Raw genomic sequence first — 27,789 nt, forward strand, 5'->3', positions numbered from 1 at the left:
ATCTCTCAAATCTCATCCCAACCCCCCCACCACCACCCCCCCCCCAGTGGAAATTAATACAGGCAAAAAACACAATCACATGCATACACTTGAAAAAAAAACCAAATCCTACCCTTTAAAATCTCGCTCTCTCTGATCTCTATTTCTCTATGAAAAGTAATACCTAATTAGAGCTAGAGATCAATAATGGTAATGTACAAGAAGTGTACAACTAGTAGTTGTTGAGGTCCCCTCCTCCACTCTGCAAAAACAATATCACCACCATGCTTTCTTTCCCTCTCAAAGTTCCTCTTTCCCAATGCCCTGCAGCAAGCTTGCTTCTTGTCAATTTCAAAAGTAAAGGGATCATAGACCTAATTCTCACCCTTTTAATCCACCCCACTTCCCACAATTTTTTTTTTGGTTGTGGGTTTTCCATTTTTCTTTTCCTCAATTGGAGGAGCATGCCAACTTTTCCTTGGTTGCAACATTTTTTTTTTTTTGCTTATGGCAAAAACCATAAAAAAAAACCCCCTCCAAATGATAATTTGGTATGATTTTTTTTCTTGGCGAAACCCAAAATCTTCATCTCTCTCTTTCCCTGTCTCCCAGCTGCCTTTCTGTGTCTTTAGCTCATCAAATCAAAATCATCATGGTGATGATGATGATGATAGTGGAAAAAGTGAACCTTTAAAGGGAGTACAATGCTTTGCCTCAGCTTTCCAACACCGTTCAATGTCCTCAGCAATTCTTTTGGCATCCATTGTGGCACCAAGTATTCCGCGTTTGGTGAACCCCACGGCATACAACCCACATTCACCTTTCCAACCATTTGGAAATGGCTTTCTAGGCAACCCATCTTCCTTTGAAAACATATCTCCCTCCTACAATGACACAATATTGCAATTAGAAAGCATAACTCAATATATAAATTAGGGTAAACTTTTATTGCCGGACTTATGTTGTTAGACAAATCCTTTTGAATTTAGACCACGTATTCATGCAAGATTCAACACATTCACTATTTCAGATTCATTTTCATTTTAGACAAAGAAAAAGGAAAATAGGGTTACATAGTAGTAGGATTTAAGTTGGTACCTTTAGCCAAATGGGTACATTGCTTCTGTAACCTGTTGCCAAGACAATGGCTTCAAAGTTCTCCGTCCGTCCATTGATAAATTCTATAGCATGACATTTTAGCCTCTTGATAGCTGGACGTACCTTCAAATTCAATAGTATAACAAGTGAGAAAATCATGTTTTTGTTTTTGCCTTAATTCCGGAAAAAAACTAGTGTTGATACATAAGCATAAGGTCTTAAATTACTGTGTGACAGCATGTTAGACTGTTTGATAAGAAAAACAAAATTACTTGCTGGCATGAGTTTTACATGAAAAAGCATATCTAGGTGCCATCATTGAAAAAGTACTGGAAATATAAAAAGCCATGCTTTCCAAAGACAAAAAAATAAAGAAAAAAAATAAAGCGAGATTAAGATTTGACTTGATGAAAAAGCTTAGTACCTCAATGTCTCCACTTTTGATCTTGGCCAGTGTACCAACGTCTAAGACCGGTGTCTTTCCAGACAAGTTCTTGAGCTCCAAGGGACCTAATTTCGGGCGGTCCAATCCAAGTCGGGAGGTGTTGCCGAGAAGTAGCCGAGACACAACCAGCAAGAGACGATCTACCAGCCTTATAGGCAGCCACTTGAGCAACAACATGGACAGCCCAAAAGTTGATTTTCCAAGCATCTCTCTCGGTAAGACATGTACCTAATTTATTCAAAAAAAGAAACCCAAAAAATATATAGTTAAAATTACACTCGAAAAAAGGTCAAAAAGGCAATCAAAATTGAACATGGAAGTGATGTGTGAGCCCCATTTATGTTGTTTGCTTAGCCTGGCTAAGCAACTAGCTAGCTAGCTAGCTAAGGACTGAGAATATTAAGGTTACTGATATTTCTTTTTCAAAACATAAAAAGAAAAAAGCTTGGGAAATCAAAAGGGTAGGCTGAGTTTCTTCTGACCAATGTTACGCATGCTTGGGGAGTCCCAAGAAAGTGAAAGATCGAAGGAATTTTGTTTTGCCAAAAATGGAGGTTTTTTATATTCTTCTTGCTTAATCATCTTTGAGCAAACCGTTGGAACTTGAAGTAATAAGTGGGTTGGGTTGGGGCTGTTTCTTTTTTAGACAAAAACCAGTCAATGGCTCTAACTGTCATGAGAACTTGAAAAATATTAGCAAGAGAGAACAAATTTCTGAAAATGGGTTTTTCTTAGAATCTAAAAACTCATTCAAAGTTTAAGTCTTTGTGTAGTGAAAGAGAGAGGAAAAAACCAAAATCAAAAACTCAAAAGACAGCAAAAACCTGAGAACACTTTAATGGCATTTGTTTGAAGATTGAGAGAGAGAGAGAGAGAGAGAGAGAGTTCTTACTGTATCTCTAACCACAAGAGAAGGCCTTGCATTATGATTGCATAGATCTAAACACACCTCCATGCCTGAATTTCCACAACCAACAACCAAAACTTTCTTCCCTCTAAACTCTTCACCACTTTTGTACAAACTTGTGTGCCTAATAGGCCCTCCAAACTCAGCCATTCCTTCAAGCTTAGGCACCACCGCCTCGGCATTCTCACCGGTAGCAGCAATCAACCACCGACACACATACTCCGTCTCATCGCCGCCCTTGGCTCCGGTGGTCCTCACGCGCCAAAACCCGAGCTTGGAATCAAACTCGGCACTGGCCACGCCCTCATTGAACCGTGGCCTAATGTCGAACTTGGTAGCATAATCTTCAAGGTACTGAATGAATTGCTGCTTTGTAGGGTAAGTGGGGAAATCATTGGGAAAAGGCATGAAGGGCAGCTCACAAAATTGCTTAGGCAAGTGAAGTCGAAGGCGATCGTAGGTCTTGAGCTGCCACAAGGAGGCTATGCAATTGGATCTCTCTAGGATCACACTTGGTACACCTTTTAATTGGAGGCATGCGGCTGTAGCAAGCCCTGATGGACCTGCACCTACGATCACCGGCCCTGGAACACACACTACGAGTCGGGGCGATGGCGATGATGGTGATGATGATGATGATGATGATGATGATGATGGAGATGATGGTGGTGATGGTGATGAGGAGGAGGAGGAGGAAGAGCAGGAGGAGGAGGAGGAGGACTTGCTCTTCATTTTTTCAATGAAAATAGGATCATGGGCTTGCTTGCCTTGTATTTCTCTTGTGTTGTAGTAGGCCATGGACATATGTGACAACATGTAACAAAATTATTAATGCAAGAAGAGAAGAGAAGAAATGAAAAGTTGAGGCAGAGGAGTTGAGTGGTCTAAGAGAAAGAAGAGAAGTGAGAGGAGCCCATTTGGGAGAGGGAGAGGGAGAGGGTGGGGAGGTGTTTTTGTGTGTGTGATTTTAGTCCAAGTTTTTGAGTGTTTTTATGAGGGATTAAGGTGGAGATTATGTGAACAGAGTTAGTGGCGAAATGTTTCTCTCTTTCTCTCTCTCTCTTATCAAGGAAAGATTAGGCTTGGGAGAGAATAATTCCTTGAATTTTGGAGTGGATTAAGAGGGTCTTATCCATTTGTGAGAATGAGTAATTCGTTTTTTTCTAATCTGAATTTTCTGTGTGTTGTTCAATGGGGTGTTTAAGCGGAGAAATGAGCTACAACTACGGGACTAAATCAGCATTCAACACAATGAGAGAGAGAGAGAGAGAGATGGTGATATGTCTATTTATATTCCTTATTGTTCTCACACAAGAATTTATATGAGGAAAGGCAAAGTGCTAAAGAGAAGTAATGCAAGTGGGGACATTATATATTAATATTAACATTATAAAAACATTCTTTTAAAAAATATATTTTCTTATCCGACAGAGTTCAATTTGAAATACTGTTCATGAAAATTGATTATTGTTTGAATGCGTACGTCTTTTAGAGTGACACATAAAATTTCCAGTCTATTTATTTTTTGTTAAGATTGATAAAATTATTTAAAAAAAATATTTCTTAAAGGACAGAAATTCATTAATGAAATCCTAAAATAATCCAAATTAGGATAAGTGGTCACCAATCTAGATGATTAAGCGAGTGAATTATTGAGATTGGATAATATGGATCGGACCGACTTGGCTTGGGCCTTGGGCAGGTGGATTATGAATTGTACCCCAGATGTCATCCACATTACCCGGGGATATTTTCAGATGCTGTGGTTGATTTGTAATCATGGAAATTAAAGTAGCCTTCAGCTGGTAGCTATAAACAAAAAGAGGTTTTGGAAAAATAGTAATTAAACTCAAAATTTTGAAAATTATAATCTTCTTTTTTTTCTGGCAAAAAAGAAAGAAAAATAAATATTTTGAAATTCCTGTATTTGGATTGGGGAGTTAGCTAGCTAGAAGTTGTTTCAGTTGAAAGAAAATTTGAAAGCATGTCGAATTATTTAGAACTCCATAGAATTTGGATGACTCTTTTTTTTCTTTTCATTTTTAAAATTGTTAAAAATTAGAGTTTTATTTAATACTGAAAACTGTAGTAGGCTTGGCATTTGATTGGTGTCCATATAATTTTATTGTTGTAAACAACAACATGATGGCAGTAGTGACGACAATGAAGGTTGTGCTTACGTGTCATCCTATTGAATTTGGGAAATATGTTTTTTATTTATTTAAATACAAGCGATTCAGGTAGAGGGGTTTTCTCACACACGCTGTTAAGGTGTCATGAGAGTTCGAAACTGAGACCACTAATATGCAAATTAAGGCTTTTTCCACTGGATTAGACCCTGTTGGTGGAAAATGTACTTTAGACTTAGAGCAATATTACTTTTCAATTTTGGCCTGAACTTATTTTGTGAAATTCACATGGGAGTTATTAATGGGAGAGAGAATTGCGGAAAAAAAAGTTGAAAAATTAAATAGTTAGGCTACACAAATTACAAAATATGGCTGGTTGTTATTATTGTGGAAAATATATAGCCTGGTAGTTAGTGATAGTCAGAAGATAGAAGTCAATGGGTGTCTGAGGTTGAAAACGAAGGGTACTTAAAAGCCATGTGAACACGACCATGGAATCCACACTGTGAAAACTAATTTCTAACGTCTTCAACAGTAAAAGTATAAGTTTTTTTAAGGGAAGTTATTTACTGCCCAACACAAAGTTATTGAGGGAAAAACCGAATTCTTGTTGCGTTACTTGACTTAGAAGAGTAATGTTAGACGAGGTTTTAAGTTCGAATTTTCTATAAAACAAAATACCATCATATTTTATGTTGATGAAAAAAAAAAAAAAAAAAAAGAGCCGAAAAAACATGCATGAAGACCTAGCTGTTTTCCTCAGACGTTAAAACATTGTAGCTAGCAAGCTAGCCTATATCCAAGCATGCATACCTAATCATTGGAAAATATCAACGAACTAAGAGCTTTGTGGAAAAGAGGCCCATACAATTATTAATGACTTGGACGTACGAATTAGATGGGCACCTTTGAGAGACAATGTAGGAGGTGGTTATCGACTTCTCTTCAAAACAAATCATATCGACACTCATTGGTGACATGAAGTATGAACTTCCAGGTTCAATGGAAGTAGATTCTTCGTCTTCTAATCCCCTCAGTGCTCGATTTATCTGTCCCACTCAAAATTTCCATTGAAATGATGTCTTTATTTCTTCTCAGAGCTGTGCTTCGGTGAGTTGCCATGTGTGAGTGGGAAACTCCCTTTAATATTCGCGCATGCAATAAAATGAGATAAGTTATTGTCACGTCTTGAGAATACAGTATGTGTATAATATACGGAATTTGTGGTGAAATAAGTGTATAAAATAAATAGTTGCATTTATTTTATCTGTTACATTTTTTTCAATGTGATCGATAATGGAGAGATACATTTATAGATAAGTAGAGGAATTTATGTGAGAGTTTATGAGTAGGTGGAAGGAGATAGAATGTAGCTATAATATGTATGCATTATAGTAGGTGTGTCCGTAGTCCTGTATAGTAATGCAGTCATTGTACATTTGAACATTTCTGAAACACATTGCTTTCAAACCAGAGATCAGCTTTGTGAGAATTATCTATTTATTTATTATTTTTATTTTGCATTTATCATGGATAAGGTCAATTGATGATGAAATGGTTTGTGCTTCAGTAAAGGTCGGGGTAGCCTTGATGTATGCCCTTTCTTTAATTATATATTTTTTGTATGTATTATGTATTATATATTACTAGCCTCTCTGCACGCACTTCCGTGTTTGTGAGAGGCTTTTTTTAAAAAGTTTAAATTTATTTTAGAATTAAAAAAGATAATGGGTAGTTGTGTTTCATAAAAATAGGATCCATTATCTGATTTTTCTTTTAATTTTAATTTTTTTAAATATGAAAAAGTGTGAATTTACCATATTATCCTCATTTAATTAATAATTTCAATTCTTAATGTTTGCATTAACTAAGGGAATTTTCTGGTATTTTGAATGTTTCACCATTCTCTGTCTTTTGCTTTATATATATAGATAGATATATGAACTTTTTTTTTTTCTTTTTTCTTTTTGTTGGGTGAAAATAAAGGCGCGTTTGGTATAGGGTAATATCATGGAATGGTGGGGACTGATATGGCACCAAATTTGGCGCATGGAAAAAATCGCGGAGAGCATCTCCATTAGGAAAAATGGTGTTTTCTTTTTTGGAAATAGGAACAATATAAGTTAATTGCCATATATATTGTTAGAATTGACTACATTTGACTTTTTTTAAAATAGAGAAAAGCGATAATTATATTCATAAATTAGCACAAAGACCATCAGTCACAAAGGCAAATACAAATGGTCACAAAAGAGTAATACAAATATGGAAGCATAGTAACCACATAAGGTTAATCTAGATACATGCCACAAAAGGCCAATAAATTTTGTTCCGCATGCTTGAACAAACCAGACATGAATCACAGCGCCCAAATCAACCAATACAACTACAACTAACTTTCACAAGTACAAAATACAAGTAGAGACTAGAAAACAATTAAACACCCAACTCACAAGGAGTTGATGCAATTATTACAAAATAAGAAAACCGCAAACAAACAATCAAAAACCAACATAGTCACTACCGCCGTTGTTGGCACTGCCACAATAGATGTCGTCGCAGATAGAAAACACCACTGAGATTGCAACCAATCACCTTACAACTAAAATACCAACCAACAAAATCACAAATCCAAGCAGATCTAGACACAAGTAACCTCCCCCACAATTAAAACTCCAAATCCAGTAAATGGGGAAGGGGGAAATAAGTGGGTTGGGGAGGTAGGGAAAAGAGAGAGAGAGAGAGAGAGAGAGAGAGAGAGATGAAGAGAGGAGGAGTGGCCTTCTCCCCCCTCCTTGAAACACAGCAAAAGAGGTTTGAGAGAGAAGGGAGAGGCTAGGGTTTAGAGAGCTCTTGACTCCATTTGACTTTAGTCGCATGCCCGGAGGAAGAATATGGGGCCCTAACTTTTATATTAATTTTTTTTTTTTTGGGTATAATAAATTATAAATATCAATAAAAAATAGAGTTAGAATTAGGATTAATCATGAATTTCATCTGCCAAAAGTCTTGATTATTAAAATAATAACATTTTAATACAATTGTATACTAATGCATAAAATAATATGCTTATACATATTTATGACCAACTAGTTGCTTTATTTTTATAGAGCGTGCTTGGACCTATATGCGCATGTCCCAATCCTGAAAGATGTTCCTAAAATTTTCTAAGCCACTATGGTGTCTTGCAACTTAATAGTATGACAAATGCATTTCAAAGTTTTCAGAATTGCCTCACTATTTGGTGGAGGAGCAAACAACCATATGTTCTTTCCACTATTATTGCGCTGCCAATAAATTTCCCCCAACATCACATCAACATCAAAACATTTAAACATTACTAGACACACACACACATAAATATATATATATATATATATATATATATATTCTTTCTAAAATGGAGATAGGAAGTTCCGAGGAGTCAAACTCTCACCCTCGTGTACATAGATAACTGTTCTATCACTATATTAGTCTCCATCTTAACATTCATGTACGCAAGCTATAATGTCAAATTCTTGAACTTAAACTTTTTCTTGTTCCTCTTTCCTTTTCATAACACTTTAAAATTTAGACTATTCAAATTAATCGCCATAAAAAACAAAAATTAATTTCAAACTCTCACTTTGTGTACAGAGATAACTATTCTATCACCATATTTGTTTCAATCTTAACATTCATGTACACAATCTATAATGTCAAATTCATGAACTTAACCTTTTCCTTTTCTTAACTTGTTCCTTTTCGTAACACTTAGAATTTAGACTATTCAAATTAATCACCATAAAAAACAAAAATTAATTTCAAACTCTCACTTTGTGTACAGAGATAACTGTTCTATCATCATATTTGTCTCCATCTTAACATTCATGTACACAATCTATAATGTCAAATTCATGAACTTAACCTTTTCCTTTTCTTAACTTGTTCCTTTTCGTAACACTTAGAATTTAGACTATTCAAATTAATCGCCATAAAAAAATAAAAATTAATTTAAAAAGAAGAAAGAAATGGAGAAATGCGAAGAACCTAGCTAGAAAGGCAAAGACAGAAAGCTAGGATTAATCTTTGCATGAACTCTAATAAAAAAGATAAAACGAGCCGAAAGCATAAAGCCAAGAGGGGTAGCTTAATTAACTAGCTTCTTCTTCTCTGCGCAAACAAAAATTATTATTGAAAATGAGATGAGATCAAAAAAGTTGTTACCATATTTAGTAATATTCCTCTCTCCCTCTCATATGGGAACTGAAAATTCGAATCTCAGCAAACCCTATGCCAATCGAAAAAACCAACCTAGCCTATAAGTCGACAAGTCTACAAGTCTATAAGTCTAGTGCCCTTAAATATTTCATTGTAAAAGTAAAAGGAGAGAGAATGTTATCAAGTTTGGGATGGTGGGGCCTATGGAAGCCCAACCTAGCCAATTATTTTGGGCTTCCTTTTGCACGCGGACTCTTTCAGATTCAAACCAAGACCTACTTATAAATTTTGTTTTTAAAGTGTTTAATATATTTATTTAAAAATATTTTAACTATTTTTAAATTGAGCAATACGTGAGCAAGGCAGTCAGCATGCATACATGAGGTTGAGTGCTTTAAAAATCTAGACTATTGTAATTATGTTAGAGAAGCAATCATAAATTTTTTTTAAAAAATTGCAAAAGGAAAAGAGGAGCCGGAAAATTCATAAAATAAAATAAAAAGTTTAAGTGGCGATGAATATTTATGCTTTAAAAGATTAATAATTGAATATGAATGATTATAAATTCTTGATTATTGATGATTGATGATGTATAAGAGATATACCTAAATTAACAGTTGATAATCATTCACATGCACGTGAACGAACATTCAAATTTGTATTCATCATAATTGAAACAAACCTAATAAGTAAGCTTTGACTTGGGAGAGTATAGCCATCACGCGCTCTCTCTAGCTCTTCAAAACATAAATTTGTATGGCAAAGTATGCAAATTGGAATTATGTGGGGGTGTTGTGGCATGTCTAATCAAATATTCACCTTTACTTATTGGATTACTTATTTATGCCTACTTTACCTACAAAAAATTGGTTTGTTAACATTGATTGAAAGCTAAATACATCTGCTCACCAAAAAAAAAAAAAAAAAAAAAAGGAAAAAAAGAAGCTAAATACATACCACTTGCAGGTACAATTAATAACACTTGCATAGATTAGGTTTTTTTTTTTTATGCATATCTTCATTGGGCATCATAAATTGCACATAGCCCACATGAAATCTAATGATGGGTACACACCATAATGCTCTCTTTTCTTTTTATCCTTTTTTTTGGGGGTTCTTAGAAGCTTCATTATCATGCACTCTGCTGTCGGTTCCAATTAACAAGTCCTTAATTACCACTTATGAGTCAATCCACTATGAGTTTAGAGATATTTCCTCGGTTAAATGATGTTTATACAAATTGGTAGGGCAGTCAAAGAGATTTAAAGATAAAATTAAGAAGTGACGATTAGGTCTAGTTTAGGCTCTAATCTTGATCCAAACATGAAATGGGAATTAGAGGATCAAAAAGCAAGATTATCTTTAAACCATCACACTTTAGAAAGCACCCACACTCTGCCTGGTTCCACTTCCACTAACCTAATCTTTGCTCATAATGCTGGAAATTCTTCAACTTTTCCTAAATTATGATAATTTTGCTAGTAGCTAGCCACTGCCAGCCACGAAATTCTCATAAAGAAGGTGATCCCCTAGGCTAGGCCTAGCATGTTGGTTAAAAATCAACCTATATATCATCATGCCTTTTATCTTGTTTTATTAATTTCTTTGAGAAAATGATAAAAATACAACATAGGTAATTTTTTTTACAATAGAATTCAACTGCTTACTCCATTAAAAATAAACCCCATTATAAAATCTTAATTGTTTCTTTTCCCTTCTAGTTTCACTGCTTGCATGATCAGAATTCCACTCAAAAGTCAAAATTAGAAAAAGTAAAAAGTAAAAAGTGAATGCGGCAAAACTCAAACCACTGATTAAGCATGTTCGAGAAGAAAAGAATAATACAAAATCAGTACTTAGATCAATAATTACCTGTTGAAAATGAAGACTCGCGTGCACAAATCAGTACTTTAACCCACTAAAAGTACTCTAATCGTTGCTTGAGTTGACACTAATCCTTTGTGTTTCTTTAATTAAACATCTTTAATTAAACCAAAGGCATTGTGGGGATGATCCTATAAAATTCTGCTATAATTAGTTTAGTATTGGTAAGTTGTACTATGGATATATTTATAAAACCAATCTTATAATCATCACGAAATTAAGTGGGGACGTGAGGAAAGGAGAACTTAAAGCAGTTCACTTTGAAACTACTTAAATAAATTTAATTTAAGCACTCAAACATGAATAATTTAATATGTTAATGGGAAATATGGTATTGGTATATCTATATAGTGTCAAGTTTAGGCACATTAGGGAGCCTAAAGTTGAAAGTAACTTAAGTGTCAAGTTTAGATCCGTTTAAATTTCACTTTTAATTAAAGCATCACAATTAGACAAGGAAAAAAATATTATTCACATACCTGCCAATAGTAGTATGATATGTGTGCATAAGTGCCTTTTTTCTTGGTGTGCTTTTGAAGAATTATTTTTGCACATATGTTTAAATCGTGATTTGTTGGAAGCCCAAATAAGGAGGCCAACAATATCCTAATTTGAATTGAAGTTCTTTAATATATTTCAACCTTTCCTTTTTCTTTTTTGGCTTTCTGAATGTGTTTGCATCAGAAAAGCAAAGTGAGCAAATTCATATTTGAGTTGTGAACCACATATAAAATTAATATTTTATGTCTTGACTTGTGAATGATAAAGTGATCGTGTTACACATTTTGATAGTGTAAATCCAGAAAGAAGTTAAATGTCTTCTTCTGCATCACCTGTATTTAAAATTTTAAATCCCTTCCCTAGTGGATTATTTGTTTGGTACCCTATATATATATATACTAACCTGAAAACCCAATAATTAAGCCCATGCAAAATATTATTTCCCCTCTGTAAAATGTCTTAGTGTAGTGGAACTAATAAAAAAGAAGAATTTCTGCTCTGTAAGTCCTCAAAGAGATTTTGGTATGCTCTGACTTCTAGGATTGGGTAGCCTCACCTCCCCCTAAACTTTTCGCAGACCAAAATAAAAAAAAGAGAATTTGTATAGACCCCATTTCACTATTTTCCAACTGTGATTTCTGTTTTTAGTAATGCATGTAATTTTCTTTAAGAATCTGCCTCACAATCCAAGCACAGTAATATGATTTGATGATGCTTTTTGTCCATGTGGACTTTTGTCTACATGGAAAGCTGAAGCTATGGCCTATGTTGCCCTAGCTCTCTCACCCTGATGATTGCAAACTCCCAATTTAATAAGTTCAAACAAGAGCTTTTTAAACCCTTTTCAAAACACAATAATACTTTATATTCCATCAAGTATCATTGTTCCACAAGTGAGATCTATTTGATGGAGACACCTTGATATGAGCAGCAAAATAATCAACACATAAACATATAAAAAAATAAAATAATTAATGTCATGGTTGTTAATTAATATAGAATTAGAGGGAAATTATAGAGAAATTAAGAATGTAATTAAAATTAAGAATATAATTCTTCCACTCCCTCCATGGAGATGGAGATGGAGCCTACTATGTAGAAGAGACAGAATCAGCGTGGGTCATGCCCTCCACTCCAATAACCTTTAGCCTTTTTACACTCCCAAAACCTCCATAGCAATTCATATAATTATATATGTCAAGCTCAAAGCTTGATTAGACAATTGTGGAGATGCAATTAACTTAACTTTCCCTTGATTAAAAAGAGCATTAATCCAAACCACATACTTTATTAAATTTAAATTAGCTAGCATCCCACTAATTTCCAAAATGCTTATAAACCAGTTTTCAGCATGAGAATGTGCCAAGAGATAATATTTCTAAATGATTATCTGAAAGATGCTTATGCCATAGAAACTGTTAGCTGCTATAGGATGATCTAATCCAATCATTAATTATAACTCTAAATCAGAATTATTAGTTTAATTAAACATCCAATAATTTGGATGGAATTCGAACTAAACATCTAATCAGAATTATTTGTTTAATTAATGCACAAAACTTATATAATACTACTCTTCTACTTGTTTTTTTCTGCTCTCTTTTTCAGTGTGATTAGATTCGCTTCCTTTTCTAGTGACCAAAAGATCAGTAGTGTCACTGTTGCAACTTGCAACCTGAATAGAGCCTTCCTTTTTCTTTTTTCCATGGGATTTACTTTGCCTTTCGGATGCATCATAGGACATTTATTGTGTAAAAAGCCTTTTGATGGGTCAATTATATGAAGGTTTTTAATTATTGTATGCTTACACTCGTGGTTCCATATGATGTGTACCATACGATATATGAATATTACAAATAAAATGGAAACCTAGGGTTCATCTCTTGGCTACCTAACTTCTTTTCGTCGAATTTGAAATTGATTTATTGTTTAGTAGTATTCGGAGTGTACTGCGTCGGATTCTAACAGAAATGTAGTTAAGTTCATTATTATGTAGTGGATCTCGCGCATAGTTTTGTTAGAACTCGAAGCATATAGAGAAAAGGTTATTGGAGTCTAGACTTTGTTGGGTGTGACCACAAAATCAACTAAATCAAGTAATCATATTGGAAAATCACGTATATTAACATAAGGAATTAATGATTAATGATCGTTTAGGCCAATAAGGTTCTCATAACATGCAAAACTTAGTCAACAATCTTCATTAAGAAAATGGGGGAGAAAAGGGAAAGGAACTACGAAGGAGTTGCCGACCTTCTTTACAAACCCCACTCTTTTGAGCTCAAACAAAAACTAAAGTGTCTCAAATCTTTCATTTTGGCACAATGTTCTTGTCATTCACTATTTATAAAACAATAAAAAATCATAACCACCCATCACAATTACTATGACTATATAGCTAGGAGAATCACCTTGCACAGCAATTGCTTTTTTATTTTTATTTTAAAATTTCTTGGTAATGTGGGGGCCAAAGCCCCCCCAATTGCACAAGAATTGCTTTCATGACATGCTTACGCTGTCCACATTGATTTGGATTCAAACTGAACATCATCACAATAATTTCCCAAACATTTCCTCAAGAGAACAATTCATCACACTATGCAAACCGCCCCACCAATATTACTTTGACAAACTAAACCCCACAAGAATTGACTAATTTTAAGAGTCTCTAGCTATAAAGGAAAAAAGAAAAAAAGAAAAAGGAAAACTCTCCTAATTAGTGGATGACACACCCCACCGAAGTTTACTAACCTAAACAACAACAACAAGGCCTTGATAAAGGCAATAAAAGGCAGATCAGTGGGCAAAAGGAGGTTTTTAGATACATACACCTGAAACTTGCTTGCTTGCATGTGAGAAAGTAAAAAAAAAGATTAAAATTTTTGGGCAAAAAGAAAGTAAAAAAAGAAGATAGTAGTGCGCTAGCCCACCATAGGTCCATAGGTTCATAGGACTTTGAGATGGGTTTTTTTTATTTTAGTAAAAAAAAAAAGGTGCAATTTCATCACAAATTTCTTGTTTGCATCATCTTTAGAGTAATTTGTTCCTTGGGATTGACTTTCTATATTGGATCGGTGCATCAATGGCAAAAGAATTGTTAGTGATCTCGAATTTTGATTTTCTGCCAAAACCCATAACATAGACACATTTGGGCTTTTAATCCAAAGAAGAAAAGACCCATTTGGGCAGATTGGGACTTAAGAATATAAATTTTCATAGTTGCTATGAACAGCAATTTTTTTAATAATTACATCCAACTCCTGAAAGAATTTGGTTGTGGTTGATTTGTGTTGATCTTCTTATTTGCCAACTCTTTGGGTTGTTGTTTCCTTTCCCGTTTTGGTTTTGTTTAGGCCTTTCATGTGGTTTGTGTTTTTGTACATCGTTGTTATGTTGTATCGGGTTTTGTCATCTTTCCTTTGTTATAACTTATGTTTTGATACAAGCGATATTGGAAGAGGGAGGAATCGAACTAAGGACCTTGGGTGCAGAATAAATGCTCTTAATCACTTGAGTTACAAGCCTATTTTGTTATAACTTATAGTCAAGAAATTGTTGTTAACCCTCCAAAAAAAAAGGTAATCTTTTATATTTTTGAGTGCAACTTATCACTTATAGTTAGAAAATTGTTTGAGTTATATTTTTGTGATGGGGGAATGAAGAACGAACTGTTTTGAAGTGCATAATTGGAGTTCAAGCAAACCATAGTGCATAATTGGAGCTTAATAAGCTTTAACGTTAATTGTCCGATAAATTGTGAATATGAGCCATTGATTAAGTTAATTTTTATCAAAATGGTCACTTTTGAATTTTAAATACTACAACAGCACGGCTATAGTATAGCCCCACGACTATACTGTTTAAATATATACGAATATTTAAAATGTATAGCTGTGTGGCTATGCTCTTTTTAAATATATTCGAATATTTAAATTGGTGTCGGTCTTTCTCTCTGTGTGTCACCGTCACTCTCATCTTCCAATTCCGATTTTTCGAACACTTAAAAAAAAAAAAAAAAATTAGGATGTTTTTCAAGTTCGACTTGAAAATGTAGTGAAAAGAAAAGCAAAGTGAAAATTTCATGAATCTGGGTTTCTATTATTGGGCATATGAGTAAATTATGTACCTATTAGAAAAACAATGGTCTTGTTATTGGAGCTTAATTCCATCCATCAATGGGTTAAGCAGAAGTGAATTTCCACTTTTATGAATTTCCAGCTAGCCTTGAGGGTATTGTTTTGAGATGGGATGATGCATCAAAGAATGATGTCATACCAGTTTACGAGTAAATTGAATATCAAACTTATTTTAGGTATTGAGTATATTCTTTCCCTTTATTATTATTATTGATGATGTTGGTGATGTCGGTAGGATTGAAGAAGTTGTGTTTGTAACAGATTAAGACGGGGGTGGTGATGTTTATTCATTTTAACATGGTGTATTTCCTAGGTTTCCTTTCCCTTTCTAATTTTCTTTTAGGGTTTGAAAGTTTTTGTAATGGGGTGGCTCGATGAAGCACGGGATTTACATAGTATAGCACAACGTAAAAATTCCTAAAAAGGTTACACTTTTGAATTTTTAAATAGTACAGCCGCACGGCTATACTGTTTAAATATATGAATATTTACACAGTATATCCGTTCGGCTATACTCTCCAAATATTTAATCAGTTCAAATACGAATATTTAAACTGTATAGCCGCGCGGCTATACTATATATATATATGTGGGACTATACTATATATATATGAATATTTAAAAATGATATATTTTAAGAGTATAGCCTAGCGCTACGGGCACCAACTTGTATACCAACTTTTGGTTACCAACTGATGTGGCATATGACATGGATTGCCATGTCATGTGCCACATCATCAATTTTAATTTAGTTAATTTTGTATTTTTTTAATAAATATTTTCATTTAAATCATTAAGCAGTTTAACAATCCCTCCCCCGCCACAACAATATTACCTCAACACCATCGCCGCCGCACTATCATCCTTCAAACATCTATGGAGCCGATATGGCTTTTCTCTTTTGCTGGGTTACCCACGTCCTAGAAATTCCAAGTTGATTTGGGGAAATACTATGATGGAATGGAGAGGATGATATGGCATCACGGATTAATCTCAAATAGTACATAGTATTCAGTTCCATGGATATGCAACCAAGCAACAATATTTTTCCAGATTTGAAGGGAGGGAGGATATGCCCCGATTTGGGTCTAAAGACCTTAATTATTCCTTGATTGGATTCTCATAGTTAATGATCTTTTGAGTTTATAGCCATGGAGGATCAGATCTGAAATTTCAGATTCAGTTGTGCATTTTTTATGTTTATTTCATTTGTATATCTCTTTCTGTAATCGATAGTGTTTTACAGGCCAAAAGATACACAAATAATAACTAAACAAAGAAGAAGAAGCATAAACAATTTTATGAGTTGAATGAAATCAACTAAATTAAAATGGTGAGAATGAATTTTGTTTATTTAGAAGATGATAAAATTAAATAAAATTAAAAGAGATGATGTGGCACATGATATTCATATGCCACATCAGTTGGTATGTAAAAATTGGTATACAAGTTGGTGCCTATAGTATTATTGTTTAATAATATTCCAATTTTCCCCTCGTTGATTTTTTATATTCCTTGTTATGATATGGGGCCGCATCTAAGACAGACCAGTACAATGAAATGGGCCACTCTTATCACTCAATACCATGGACCCAAAAGCAAGTAGGGGATGTATGACCTATGGGCCTATCTATTTATTGTGACTGGCCCTTAAGCTTGGTCCACTAAGGGTTAAGCAAACCATAGTGCATTATTGGAGCGTAATAAGGGTTAACGTTGATTGTCCGATAAATTGTGAATACGAACCGTTGATTAAGTTAATTTCTGTTAAAATACGTGATTCAGATTTACTTGCAACAACATATAAGTGTATAGGTACAAACTCAAGATTTCAAAATGAGATATGTTAGATTTATCTTATAGATGAACTGTTAGATTTTAGACTGAACTAAACCTTAAAACTTATATACTAATTATAAGAAGAATTAAAAAAGCAAAAAAAACTCACATGGGCTATAGCCCTAAATAAACAGGGCTATTGTCCGTCCTTGTAAGTGGGCAAAAGAAAAAAAAGCAATATAAAAAGTAAATGTATTTTGGAGTGGCTAGAGAATTAATTATATTAAATGGGATAGATTAAAAATTGTTCTTTCCATGATAAAATGTAAAGAAAATTCAAGATATTATTAGGAGAAAAATAGTTAATAATTTGTCCATCGTCAAATAACCTAAATTAGCCACGCATGCATTCACATAGGGGGACCCCACATGACATATATATTGCGTGTGTATCCCAGCTACTTCGAAACTTTGGAGGGCATGTTTTGATGAATGATCAACCTTCAATGTTAATGCATCTTAACATAATTGATTGTACTGAATGACTTACATTTCAAACACGTCCTTTTCTAATTTATTACGTGGATTTTATGAAGTAATGACTTTTTTTTACAACGTGGCAATAAGTTGGCAAGTTGCATAGTACATTTGCATATCGCATTATGTACCATTTTTCTAATAGAGATGAAGCTCATCAATACAATAAGGTCCATTCGTTTTAAAAAACGCAAAAGTATCCAAATAAAATTATATAGGGTTTTTTTGAAAGATAAGTAGAGATCAAATGACAACACCCAAACATAGAATCCGATTTCCATAAATATGATAAATATTTTCATTTTTTTTCTTTTTTGTGTTTGTCCCGACATTATTTGTGGGTGTTAGGTGAGATTTGGCCCAAAAGAAAATCTTCATTAACTTTTGTAAACAAGATTGCAGAGAAGTAATAACATATTTTCTCCAACCATCACAATTTACTTCTGAACTTAACAAATGAAGAAATGGGACCAAACACTTTCTTCCCAAAACTAACTTGTGCATCAAATTCACGTCTCTACAAAACTAACGTGTGCATCAAATTCTCACATTACTTTTCTGAATATAGAAAGTGACATGGAAGCAAACCCAAAGGGAAAATAATTGGTGAAAGCCACTAAAAAATCTGAAAAGAAGATGACATGCAACATCTTACTAAACCCTAATAAATGGGGCAGTTGGTTGTTCGTTCAATTTGATCAGAAGAAAGAAAAAAAAGTCGCACTTAATAAAGCTTGTCCATTCTTTTTGTTATCTGTTGAAGTGATAGAAGAACTACAATGTAGTGTTAGAGTATGATCATGTAGTATAACTTGGTTATATTATAATAATATTTATTGATATTATACACTAACGTGAGAAATCTTAACTACATTATCCACTCATATTATAATACGTGAATGTAACCTAATATACCATAATAATGCTCGAAGTGATGATACAAAACCCATGACCAGTCGAAGCTATATTACAAAATCTTTTGAGTCTTCGTTTTCAGATTTCCACTCACTCAGTGACAAGTTCCATCTGCCAACAAACACCCTATATTGTTTATTGTTTAATCTCACTCACTTATCTTGTGCCCCCTCCTGGGCCTCCACGTGTCCCAATCGACATAAATGAATTGAAGTGAGTGAGGCAAGGGCAGTTGAAGTAATTATGATACAGTCGACAATGCTGGTGGTGGAGTGTTATTTCTTGACCCATCAACTCTCTTACATGGTGCATTCCCCTCTATAAATGCTGAAGCTACTTGCTCTTGTTGGTACCATACTAGCAAGCTCAGCTCTGAGTTTTCTTTCTTGCTTGCTTCCGTTCATCCATCAATCGAAGCTATCTGTTGCAATTTTTTTGAAGTCTCAATGGGTTTTCGCCTTCCTCACATCTTTGCTTTTCTCACTGTAAAGCTTTGTAACTTTGATTTGTTTTCATTTTTCATGGCTGCTAGTTTAATTTTCTCATCTCATACGTACTAATGAGAGTTCAAAACGTTGCAGCTCACACTGGTGGCAAGCCATGCTGCTCTACCACCTCAGCTTTACTGGAACTCTGTCTTGCCAAACACTCGAATGCCAAAATCCATCAGTGAACTTCTCCAGCCTGGTTAGTATTTAGAATCTCATACAAGCTCATATAACTTTGTATTGTAAAAGAGGAAGGGAGTGGAGTAGCTTAAAAGGAATACTTCCATAGAACAGTAATTTTGAGTTACATGTACTTTTTTTTTATTTTTTTTTATTTTTATTGTTACATGTATGTCAATAAAAGGCACAACAAAAAAACAGTCATGCCAAATTGACGAGGATAGAATCGTATAAACTGTTATTGGCACTTTAAAAAAGTCATTTAGCACTTCTCTCTGTGCAATTTTTCCCTTATGATTTTACAGGGGAGGAGTGCGTAACGATTTTTTTGGGTGCTAATGATAGCTCCCTATAAAACCTTTTATATATGATCTGAAAATTTTAAGAAACTTGTCTCAGTTACTAAATGTCACTCATCTTCTCACTTGTTCTCCATTTATGTGTTAAATTTTGCAGACTTTGTTGAAGAAAAGGGCACCACTGTCGGCGTTGGGAAAGGAGGGGTGAATGTCCAAGCCGGGAAAGGGAAGCCAGGTGGCGGCACCAACGTGAATGTCGGAGGCAAAGGCGGTGGTGTTGGGGTGACCACCGGGAAGCCTGGAGGAAGAACCAACGTTGGTGTTGGCAAAGGAGGAGTGTCTGTGAGCACAGGGCACAAGGGCAAGCCTGTGTATGTTGGAGTGAAGCCAGGACCAAGCCCTTTCGACTACAAATATGCAGCCACTGAGACTCAGCTCCATGAAAATCGAAACGTAGCTCTTTTCTTCTTGGAGAAGGACATACGTCCTGGCACAAGCATGACCTTGACGTTCTCTGGAAACTCAAACACCGCGGCTTTCGTGCCACGCGAAACAGCGGATTCCATCCCCTTCTCGTCCAACAAGCTGCCAGAGATTTTCAGCCAGTTTTCGGTGAAGCCAGAGTCTGTGGAAGCTGATATAATCAAGGGGACAATTGAAGAGTGTGAGAGCTCAGGCATCAGAGGAGAGGAGAAGTATTGTGCTACCTCTTTGGAGTCAATGGTTGACTTCAGCACTTCCAAGCTTGGAGGAAACATTCAAGCAATCTCAACAGAGGCAGAGAAAGGAGCCACATTGCAGAAGTACACAATTACCCCTGGAGTGAAGAAGCTGGCAGCTGATAAATCAGTTGTGTGCCACAAGCAGAACTATGCTTATGCTGTTTTCTACTGCCATGCAACAAAAACAACAAGAGCTTATGTGGTGCCTCTGAAAGGTGCTGATGGGTTGGAGGCTAAAGCAGTAGCAGTTTGCCACACAGACACATCAGAGTGGAACCCAAAGCATTTGGCCTTCCAATTGCTCAAAGTTAAGCCAGGAACCGTTCCCGTCTGCCATTTCCTTCCGAAAGATCACATTGTCTGGGTTCCAAAGAAATCTACATGATTTTTTGAACCCAGATATGATCACCTTAGCATAGTTTGAATGCCAAACAGTTTGAAATTAAACCGATCGAATCCATGCGATTACTTCTCGCCACTATGTATTTCAGCAACCTACATATATACTCATAAAGCATGCTGTAGTGGACATGTTCTACTTCCAGTTAATAGATAATATGATTTGGCTTTCTGTTGCTACTTGTGTTCTGCTTATAAGCACTCCATTTTATCCCTGAATCAGAAATTAAATGCTCCATTTTAAATAGAATAAAATTCAGGCTACTACCTCAAACATCTCAGGGTACATTACCAGCTATATATAACGAAAATCAAACATCTCAGAAATTAAATGCTCCATTTGTGAGCAGGAGACATATGATTCACTTATGGCTTATTTGTTGAAATGCTCCATTTGTGAGCATGAGACATATGATTCACTTATGGCTTATTTGTTGAAATGCTCCATTTATGAGCATGAGACATATTATTCACTTATGGCTTATTTGTTGAAATGCTCCATTTGTGAGCATGAGACATATGATTCACTTATGGCTTATTTGTTGAAATGCTCCATTTGTGAGCATGAGACATATTATTCACTTATGGCTTATTTGTTGAAATGCTCCATTTGTGAGCATGAGACATATTATTCACTTATGGCTTATTTGTTGAAATGCCCCATGTGATTTCCAAATAGTCTCAGTTTGCCCCCTGACATTTCGAATAGTCTCAATTTGCCCTGACATTTCAAATGACTCAATCTTCCCCCTGAACTTCCATTATGTGACCAAGGTTGCCCAATTCCGTTAGTTTTAAGATAAAAATCATTAAATTAGCTGAAGTGGCATGGGTATTTTAGTAAATTTAACTATTAAAAATTAAAAGATTCAAATCAAATAAAAAAAATGCTTGAACTTATTTAAAATAGGTAAAAAATAAAGATAAAAATGTCATTTTTTTAAGGCTTATTTAGCTACATGCCCCCTGTGCTTTGCAACTTATCTCAGATTACCACCCGGGTTTTAAAACGTCTCAAAGTACCCCCCAACCTTTAAAAAATGGTCTCACGTTACCCGTTCCGTCAGTATTTTTGACGTTCCGTTACAAACTTTGGGCCCCACTTCGTTTTAACTCCAGAATCAACCCCCCTCTCTCTCTTCCTTTGTTTCTCTTTCTCCATCTCTCTCCTCATATCATCTCTTGGTTTTGGGCTCTTCTTCTTTGGCTGCATCTCTTCCTCTGATTTTTCTGGGATATTTTTTTTTCTTTCTCCTTGGTTTTGGGTTCTTCTTCTTTGGCTGCATATTCTTGAAATATCAATGGGGAAGCCAACTGAGAAGAAGAAAGAGGAGAATGTACAAATGCCTGGGAATGCTGGCAGTAAGTTGAGCAAGCCCTTTTTTTTCTTCAGTCCAATTCACTGGGGTTGCGATGACAGTGTGCCACCTCCACTTGAAGTCATCACCGATAGCCAGATCCAGTCGACGCCAGGAGGAAGAGAGAAATACGAGGGAGGTGGAGAGAGGAGGTGAGGAAAGAGGAAGAGAGAGAGGGGGGTTGATTCTGGACATTCCCAGCACATTTGAGAATCTGTCGAGCTTAATGGGCTGCAACTTCTCCAAATTCTCCAAAATTCGAACCCCACCTCAGATTTTGCAAAAGCCCTAGCCTTCTCCAAATCTCCCCTTCTCACCCAAATACCCAATTTCCTCCTCTCTGAAAGTGAAAAACCCTAATTCGAAGAGGTTAAAGATTAAAACGAAGTGGGGCCCAAAGCTTGTAACAGAATGTCAAAAATACTGACGGAATGGGTAAGTTGAGACCCTTTTTTAAACGTTGGGGGGTATTTTGAGACGTTTACAAACACAGGTGGTAATCTAAGACAAGTTGAAAAGCACAGGGGGCATGTAGCTAAATAAGCCTTTTTTTAATCCCTAATCATTAGCTCCCACCACCTTCTCCTTTATCTCAACCAGCCCCACCGCCCAACCAACCCACACCCAGAAAAAACCCACCCCACCTTCTCTCTCTCTCCCTCCCATCAAACCCCTACCCCCAATTGTCAAAAGGCTCAAAACCCACAAACCAAATCACTAAATTGACTTTAGATTTCGCATATGTGACAGTCTAGATGAGAGAGAGAGAGAGAGAGAGAGAGAGAGAGAGAGAGAGAGAGAGAGAGAGAGAGTTGCTCAGTTTTTTTTGGTATCTTTGTTTTGACAGAGGAATGGGGAGGGTGAAGGTGGTTGCTGGGGTTGGTTGGGCTGGTTGAGATTAGGGAACAGGTGGTGGGGCCTAACAATTGAGGGAGAAAAAAAAAGGAGTTATTTTTATCTCAATTCTATTGTAAATCATTTCAAGCATTTTTTATATTTATGTTGAATTTTGAATAGTTAAATTTATCAAAATACCCATGCCACGTCAGCTGATTTAACGGTTTTTATCTAAAAACTAACGAAATGGGGCAACCTTAGTCACGGAATAGAAGTTCAGGGGGCAAATTGAGTCATTTGAAACGTCATGGGGGCAAACTAAGACTATTTTTGGAAACCACAGGGGGCATTTCAGAAAATAAGCCTTCATTTATTATTATAAATCACAACATGAAAATTATGTTATTTTATACAAATTCGAAACGAAAATCGAAGAAGTTGAGAGGTTGCTACACAATCCATTAGAATTTGCAAAAGAGCGGTGAGGTTGCTTCATCACTACAACAATACGAACACTAAGATGGAATAGACTCGCCAATATGCCCAACGTCTCTGTTGCAATATGATGAGAGGCTATTCTTCCCGGAACGAAAGGATCAAAACCCTCCACACCCCACACTGGATTTACGGATTGTACCCTTCCGGTTAGTCCATAAGGATCAGACATCCATATTCCAGGACCATACAATCTTGTTACATGAAATGCACCAGAAGTTGGTTTATGATTCACTCAATTCTTTAATTTTCCGATCCGAAGCAAGGAAGAATAAAGGACGAAAAAAAAAAGGTAACTCGAAACCAAATTATAAAAGAAAGATTTCGTTGCAATCAATATAGTAATAATAAGTAATATAATGATTTCTAACTATATTTATAATTAAGAATGGGCATAGATGACGCTAAACCGACAACGGAACCTCTTAAATTTGTCGTCTCTGTTTACAAGACGACAGTCTTCTATATAGGTGTGAAAGTGTTGGGTGTTTAGGTTTTAGAAAACACACTCATATGAAGTCGACGGTTTTAAGTTAAATGCAGAACTTCAATTTTTAGCAAACGGGATATCAAAGTGTCATAAGAGTTCGAATATGAGAGCAAACCCTTTTTCACTAAGCTAGACTCGTTGGCAATTTCTTGAGGTTATTTTTTTTTTTGTGTGGTTAATTTCTTGAGTTAATTTTTATTTATTACTCCATGATTTATTTTTCCGAACATTTTGACATTAAAAAAAATTGAAATTTCAGAAAAATAATTTTTGCCTATTTCAGAACACATTCACATTTGTTTCATATATGACTTACAAAAAGAATTAATAATTAATATGTGCAACCAGCCCATTTGAAAACAACCATTGGTTTGATATATACTTTGTTGTGGGCTTGATAGGTGGTGTATGCAGCATTGGAAGTGGACGACAGCCTTGGCCCACCTCTGATGGTCGTTCACGTGGCTCATTGGTTGCCGCGAATTAGGCACCAGGCAAGTTCCACTTGAACTAGAATATGGGGCCAAATACCACCCCATTTATTAGTCAACCCAAAATTCCACCCCTCCCTATACACGGGGTTATGAATGATTTTAGGCTAAAATTTGGGATTATTTAGGTTTGGTTCCCATGGTTGGAGATGACCTTATATGCTCCCAATGCATAGGAAGAGAAAAACTATAAATCAATATCCAGATTAGTTGGCTCAGGATTGAGAGACCTCATATCGAATTATTTATTTTTCTTTTTCTGAAAGAGAGAGTACTTTCAAACAGAATTGCAATTATGAAGCTCTTGTACAATTATAGATGTATGAGATCAATTTCACATAAACTTTAAACATTACAAAAGCATTAGCATTCTCAGTCATTATTTCAGAAAAAGCAATATGCTGAAGTTTAAATATAAGATTACCTAACAAGAGGCAATTTTTTTTTTCTGCGGGAATGTATGCCTTTGATCTACCTCGTTCTCTTAAGTGGTACTAAATTCTGTTATTGCACACATTATTTGTCGTAGATAATTGCATGCTGAGTTGGCGTGGTCTTGGTAATTGCTTCACTTTCCAAACAACATTTTACATGAAGAATACTACCACTTTTTGCTTAAAAAAGGTTGGGACTCTCAGCTTATGTTCCATTCTCTATTTGGCTCGGCCTCAAGCATGTTTGGCCTCATATACTCAACAACATACATTCTCTTCTTGGAGATGGTAAAAGCACTTATTTTTGGTGGAATAACTTTATTGGTCAACGTTTGGCTGAGGTTGAATACGTTTTGGTATTCACCCTTCTCTGAGGTTGCAAATGGGTGAATTGGTTTTTCAAGTATCGTGTTAATGGGGTCTGGCATTTACCGCCCCTCCTAACTCTGTATTTTCCATGTATTTGTGACAATATTATGGCTATTTCTTCTTTTCAAGATCCTGTTGCAAGTGATTTGTTAGTTTACATGCCATCCTCCTCTAGAAACCTCTATGCTAAGGATGCTTATGAATTCACACGCCCTAAGTTTGCTCAGGTTGCCTAATGTAAGTAAGCCCTTATGCATGGCAGGCTTTGTTGCATTCCTAAAAGGACACAAATTAATGTGCAAACAACCAATTAAAAATACCCGCAAGTGCACGAATCTAATGAAGTATAGATTATGTAAGTACGGGGTCGATCCCACGAAGAACTTGTCGGTTTCCTATAAGTTCTAATTTGAGTACGTAAAGAACACTAATTTTACACAACACACAAACACAATACAAATTGGAAACTAAAAATGAAGTAAGGAAGATAAAAGAAATGAAACAACACAAGAAAACAAAGAAAAACACAAACAGCACTTTCTATCACCCGTTTATCACCATTTGGACAGATTCGTTTCTCTGTTTTTCAGTTTCGACCTCTGTCCAGTTTTTGACCTATAACTTTCCAACCGTTTATCCAAAATTCACGTTCTTTATACGGTTGGAATCAGAACAGAAAATGCAAGAACACAACGCGGACCAAAAGTCCAAAACAATTACGGAAACAAACAAAATTCAGTGACAAAGACACAAAACGTGTCAAACACGCAACTCACACACACATTGGGGGGGTTTTTTGATTTGGTTCAAGTGACCTATTTCTATTGCATGAAAGTAAATGGACTTTGAATTTAAATGTGAATGGCAGAGATGAATTATCAAAATGTGAAATTAAAATGTAACAAACACTAGGGTTTCGGAATCCACCCTAAACAATTCTACCCATGTTCATGGATACTCAAGTGATGAACTCTAAATGTATTGATGAAGATGTTCGCAATCAAGACCATGGGTCGTGGCTCAAGACGCATTGATTCTCTCTAATATACGTAAAGTGCATGGTTCGTGCTACAATACTTGTGCCCTCCTCATAACCGAACCTAGGTATGGTTCGTACTTCGATTCGATTGCAAGGAAAACCCATTAAGTTCAAAGAGAATATGAACATCACAAGAACCCTAATAGCATGGTGTTTACATTAGGTATTCAAGAAACCAATTCACATGGATGGTTCTTACTCCATCCATCTATTGCTTAGGAAAACATGAAGATACACATAATCCCAACAACCTCAAGAAGCATGCTTTCAAAGGTAATCAATCAAGGAAAACACACATCAAGGATAGATTAATTTGGTGAATTGGAATTCATCAATTGTTGTCAAGAAACCAATTCACATGATGCTCACTTAAACAAGTTCAATCATTTGTTGCTAATTAGAAATTGTGTTCTTGGTTATCTTACACAACTTCTCAACTTTAGCTACATGCATACAACCTAAGGTGATTAAGCAAAGGAAGCAAACACATATCATAAAATTCAATTAGTGAATGGGGTTCATCAACAACATCTAGAAATTCATACACTCAAGCATCAAAACAATAAGGTAATCATGTTTAGGGCTTCAACCTAAGCCCTAGCTATGGAGTTTAGTTGCTCATACTTATTCCAAATACAAATTCGAAATATAACTAGAAGGAGTTTACAGATTTGGAAATGATGAAAGCTTGAAGTCTTCAATGGTGGAAGTCTTCTCCTTTCTTCCTTGGCTGCACCTCCTTCTCCTTCCTTGCTCTTAGCTCCCCAAAAGCTGCTCTCAAGTTGTGTAGAATGTGGAATAGCCTGATTTCCCACGATCAAAAGGCTCCCAATATCAGATTGCAATTTTGACTTCTCCTCCCTCTCTCCTCCTTTCCAGCTTTTACCTTTTAATATAAAACTACCACCTTTGATAAAGCCTTAGCCCATTGTCCCCTTGCCATGATGGAGCTTTGACTTCACAAAGATGCCAAAAGCTCAGAAAATATCTATTTTACAAATGTAATTCCTTGTTACCAAGAGTTATGGTAACAAGAAGTTAAGATGACACAAGGGAGGTAAAAGCTGGCCAAATCCGGATTTCCAGAACTGTGGTAACATGATGGATTGGTTGGATAGGCAATACTTGTCCAATGGAGCTCAAATTTGGATATGTTGTAGTTAACATCCATTGGAACAAGTCTCATGAAGATCATGACCTCATCCGAGCACCAGAGCATGTTGATCCCAGGCCAAGAAGTTGACCTACGAAAATGAACAAAAACAGAATTTATAACTAATAATGCACTTTTAGCTCATTTTCATCCCAACCAAGGCAAAATCTAAGAAAACACAAAAAGGAAGTAAAAAGCTATAAAATGTCAAGAACTAACTCAAAATAGTGGGTGAATAACATGAAAAATCATGTGTAAAAATGAACCGAACAAACTTCCCAAACTTATCTTTTGCTAGTCCTCGAGCAAAACAGAAACTAAAACAAGACTCGAAACAAAACTTTTCGAACACTTTCCAAAGAGAGAGTGACTTATGCAAATGACTCAAAAATTTTCACAAGAAAAACTTAGTTTAGACATTAGTCACAAGGCGGAAAAGTTCAGAACACAACATGCTCAAGTGTAGTAGTGTGATGGCCAAATGAAACTCATTCTCCAATTTCAGTTTTCACACAACTTCAAAAA

General features: G+C 35.5%; 2 protein-coding genes across 2 annotated transcripts; one reads left to right on the plus strand and one right to left on the minus strand.

The window, feature by feature from the left end:
* Nucleotides 1-52: 52 nt before the first annotated feature.
* YUC6 (Flavin-binding monooxygenase family protein) lies at nucleotides 53-3,709 on the minus strand. Its single transcript, XM_021963726.2, has 4 exons — nucleotides 2,415-3,709; nucleotides 1,502-1,750; nucleotides 1,078-1,200; nucleotides 53-863 (listed from the first exon to the last, which is right to left on the minus strand). The coding sequence occupies exons 1-4, from the start codon at nucleotides 3,243-3,245 to the stop codon at nucleotides 630-632; spliced, it is 1,437 nt and encodes a 478-aa protein (XP_021819418.2). The 5' UTR covers nucleotides 3,246-3,709; the 3' UTR covers nucleotides 53-629.
* Nucleotides 3,710-18,833: 15,124 nt separating this feature from the next.
* RD22 (BURP domain-containing protein) lies at nucleotides 18,834-20,774 on the plus strand. The gene is made up of 3 exons (XM_021963612.2): nucleotides 18,834-18,995; nucleotides 19,092-19,197; nucleotides 19,635-20,774. The coding sequence occupies exons 1-3, from the start codon at nucleotides 18,957-18,959 to the stop codon at nucleotides 20,582-20,584; spliced, it is 1,095 nt and encodes a 364-aa protein (XP_021819304.1). The 5' UTR covers nucleotides 18,834-18,956; the 3' UTR covers nucleotides 20,585-20,774.
* The last annotated feature ends 7,015 nt before the right edge of the window (nucleotides 20,775-27,789 follow it).

This window comes from Prunus avium, chromosome 1 (genome assembly GCF_965620075.1).
Source record: "Prunus avium chromosome 1, drPruAviu1.hap1.1, whole genome shotgun sequence".
NCBI lineage: Eukaryota > Viridiplantae > Streptophyta > Magnoliopsida > Rosales > Rosaceae > Prunus > Prunus avium.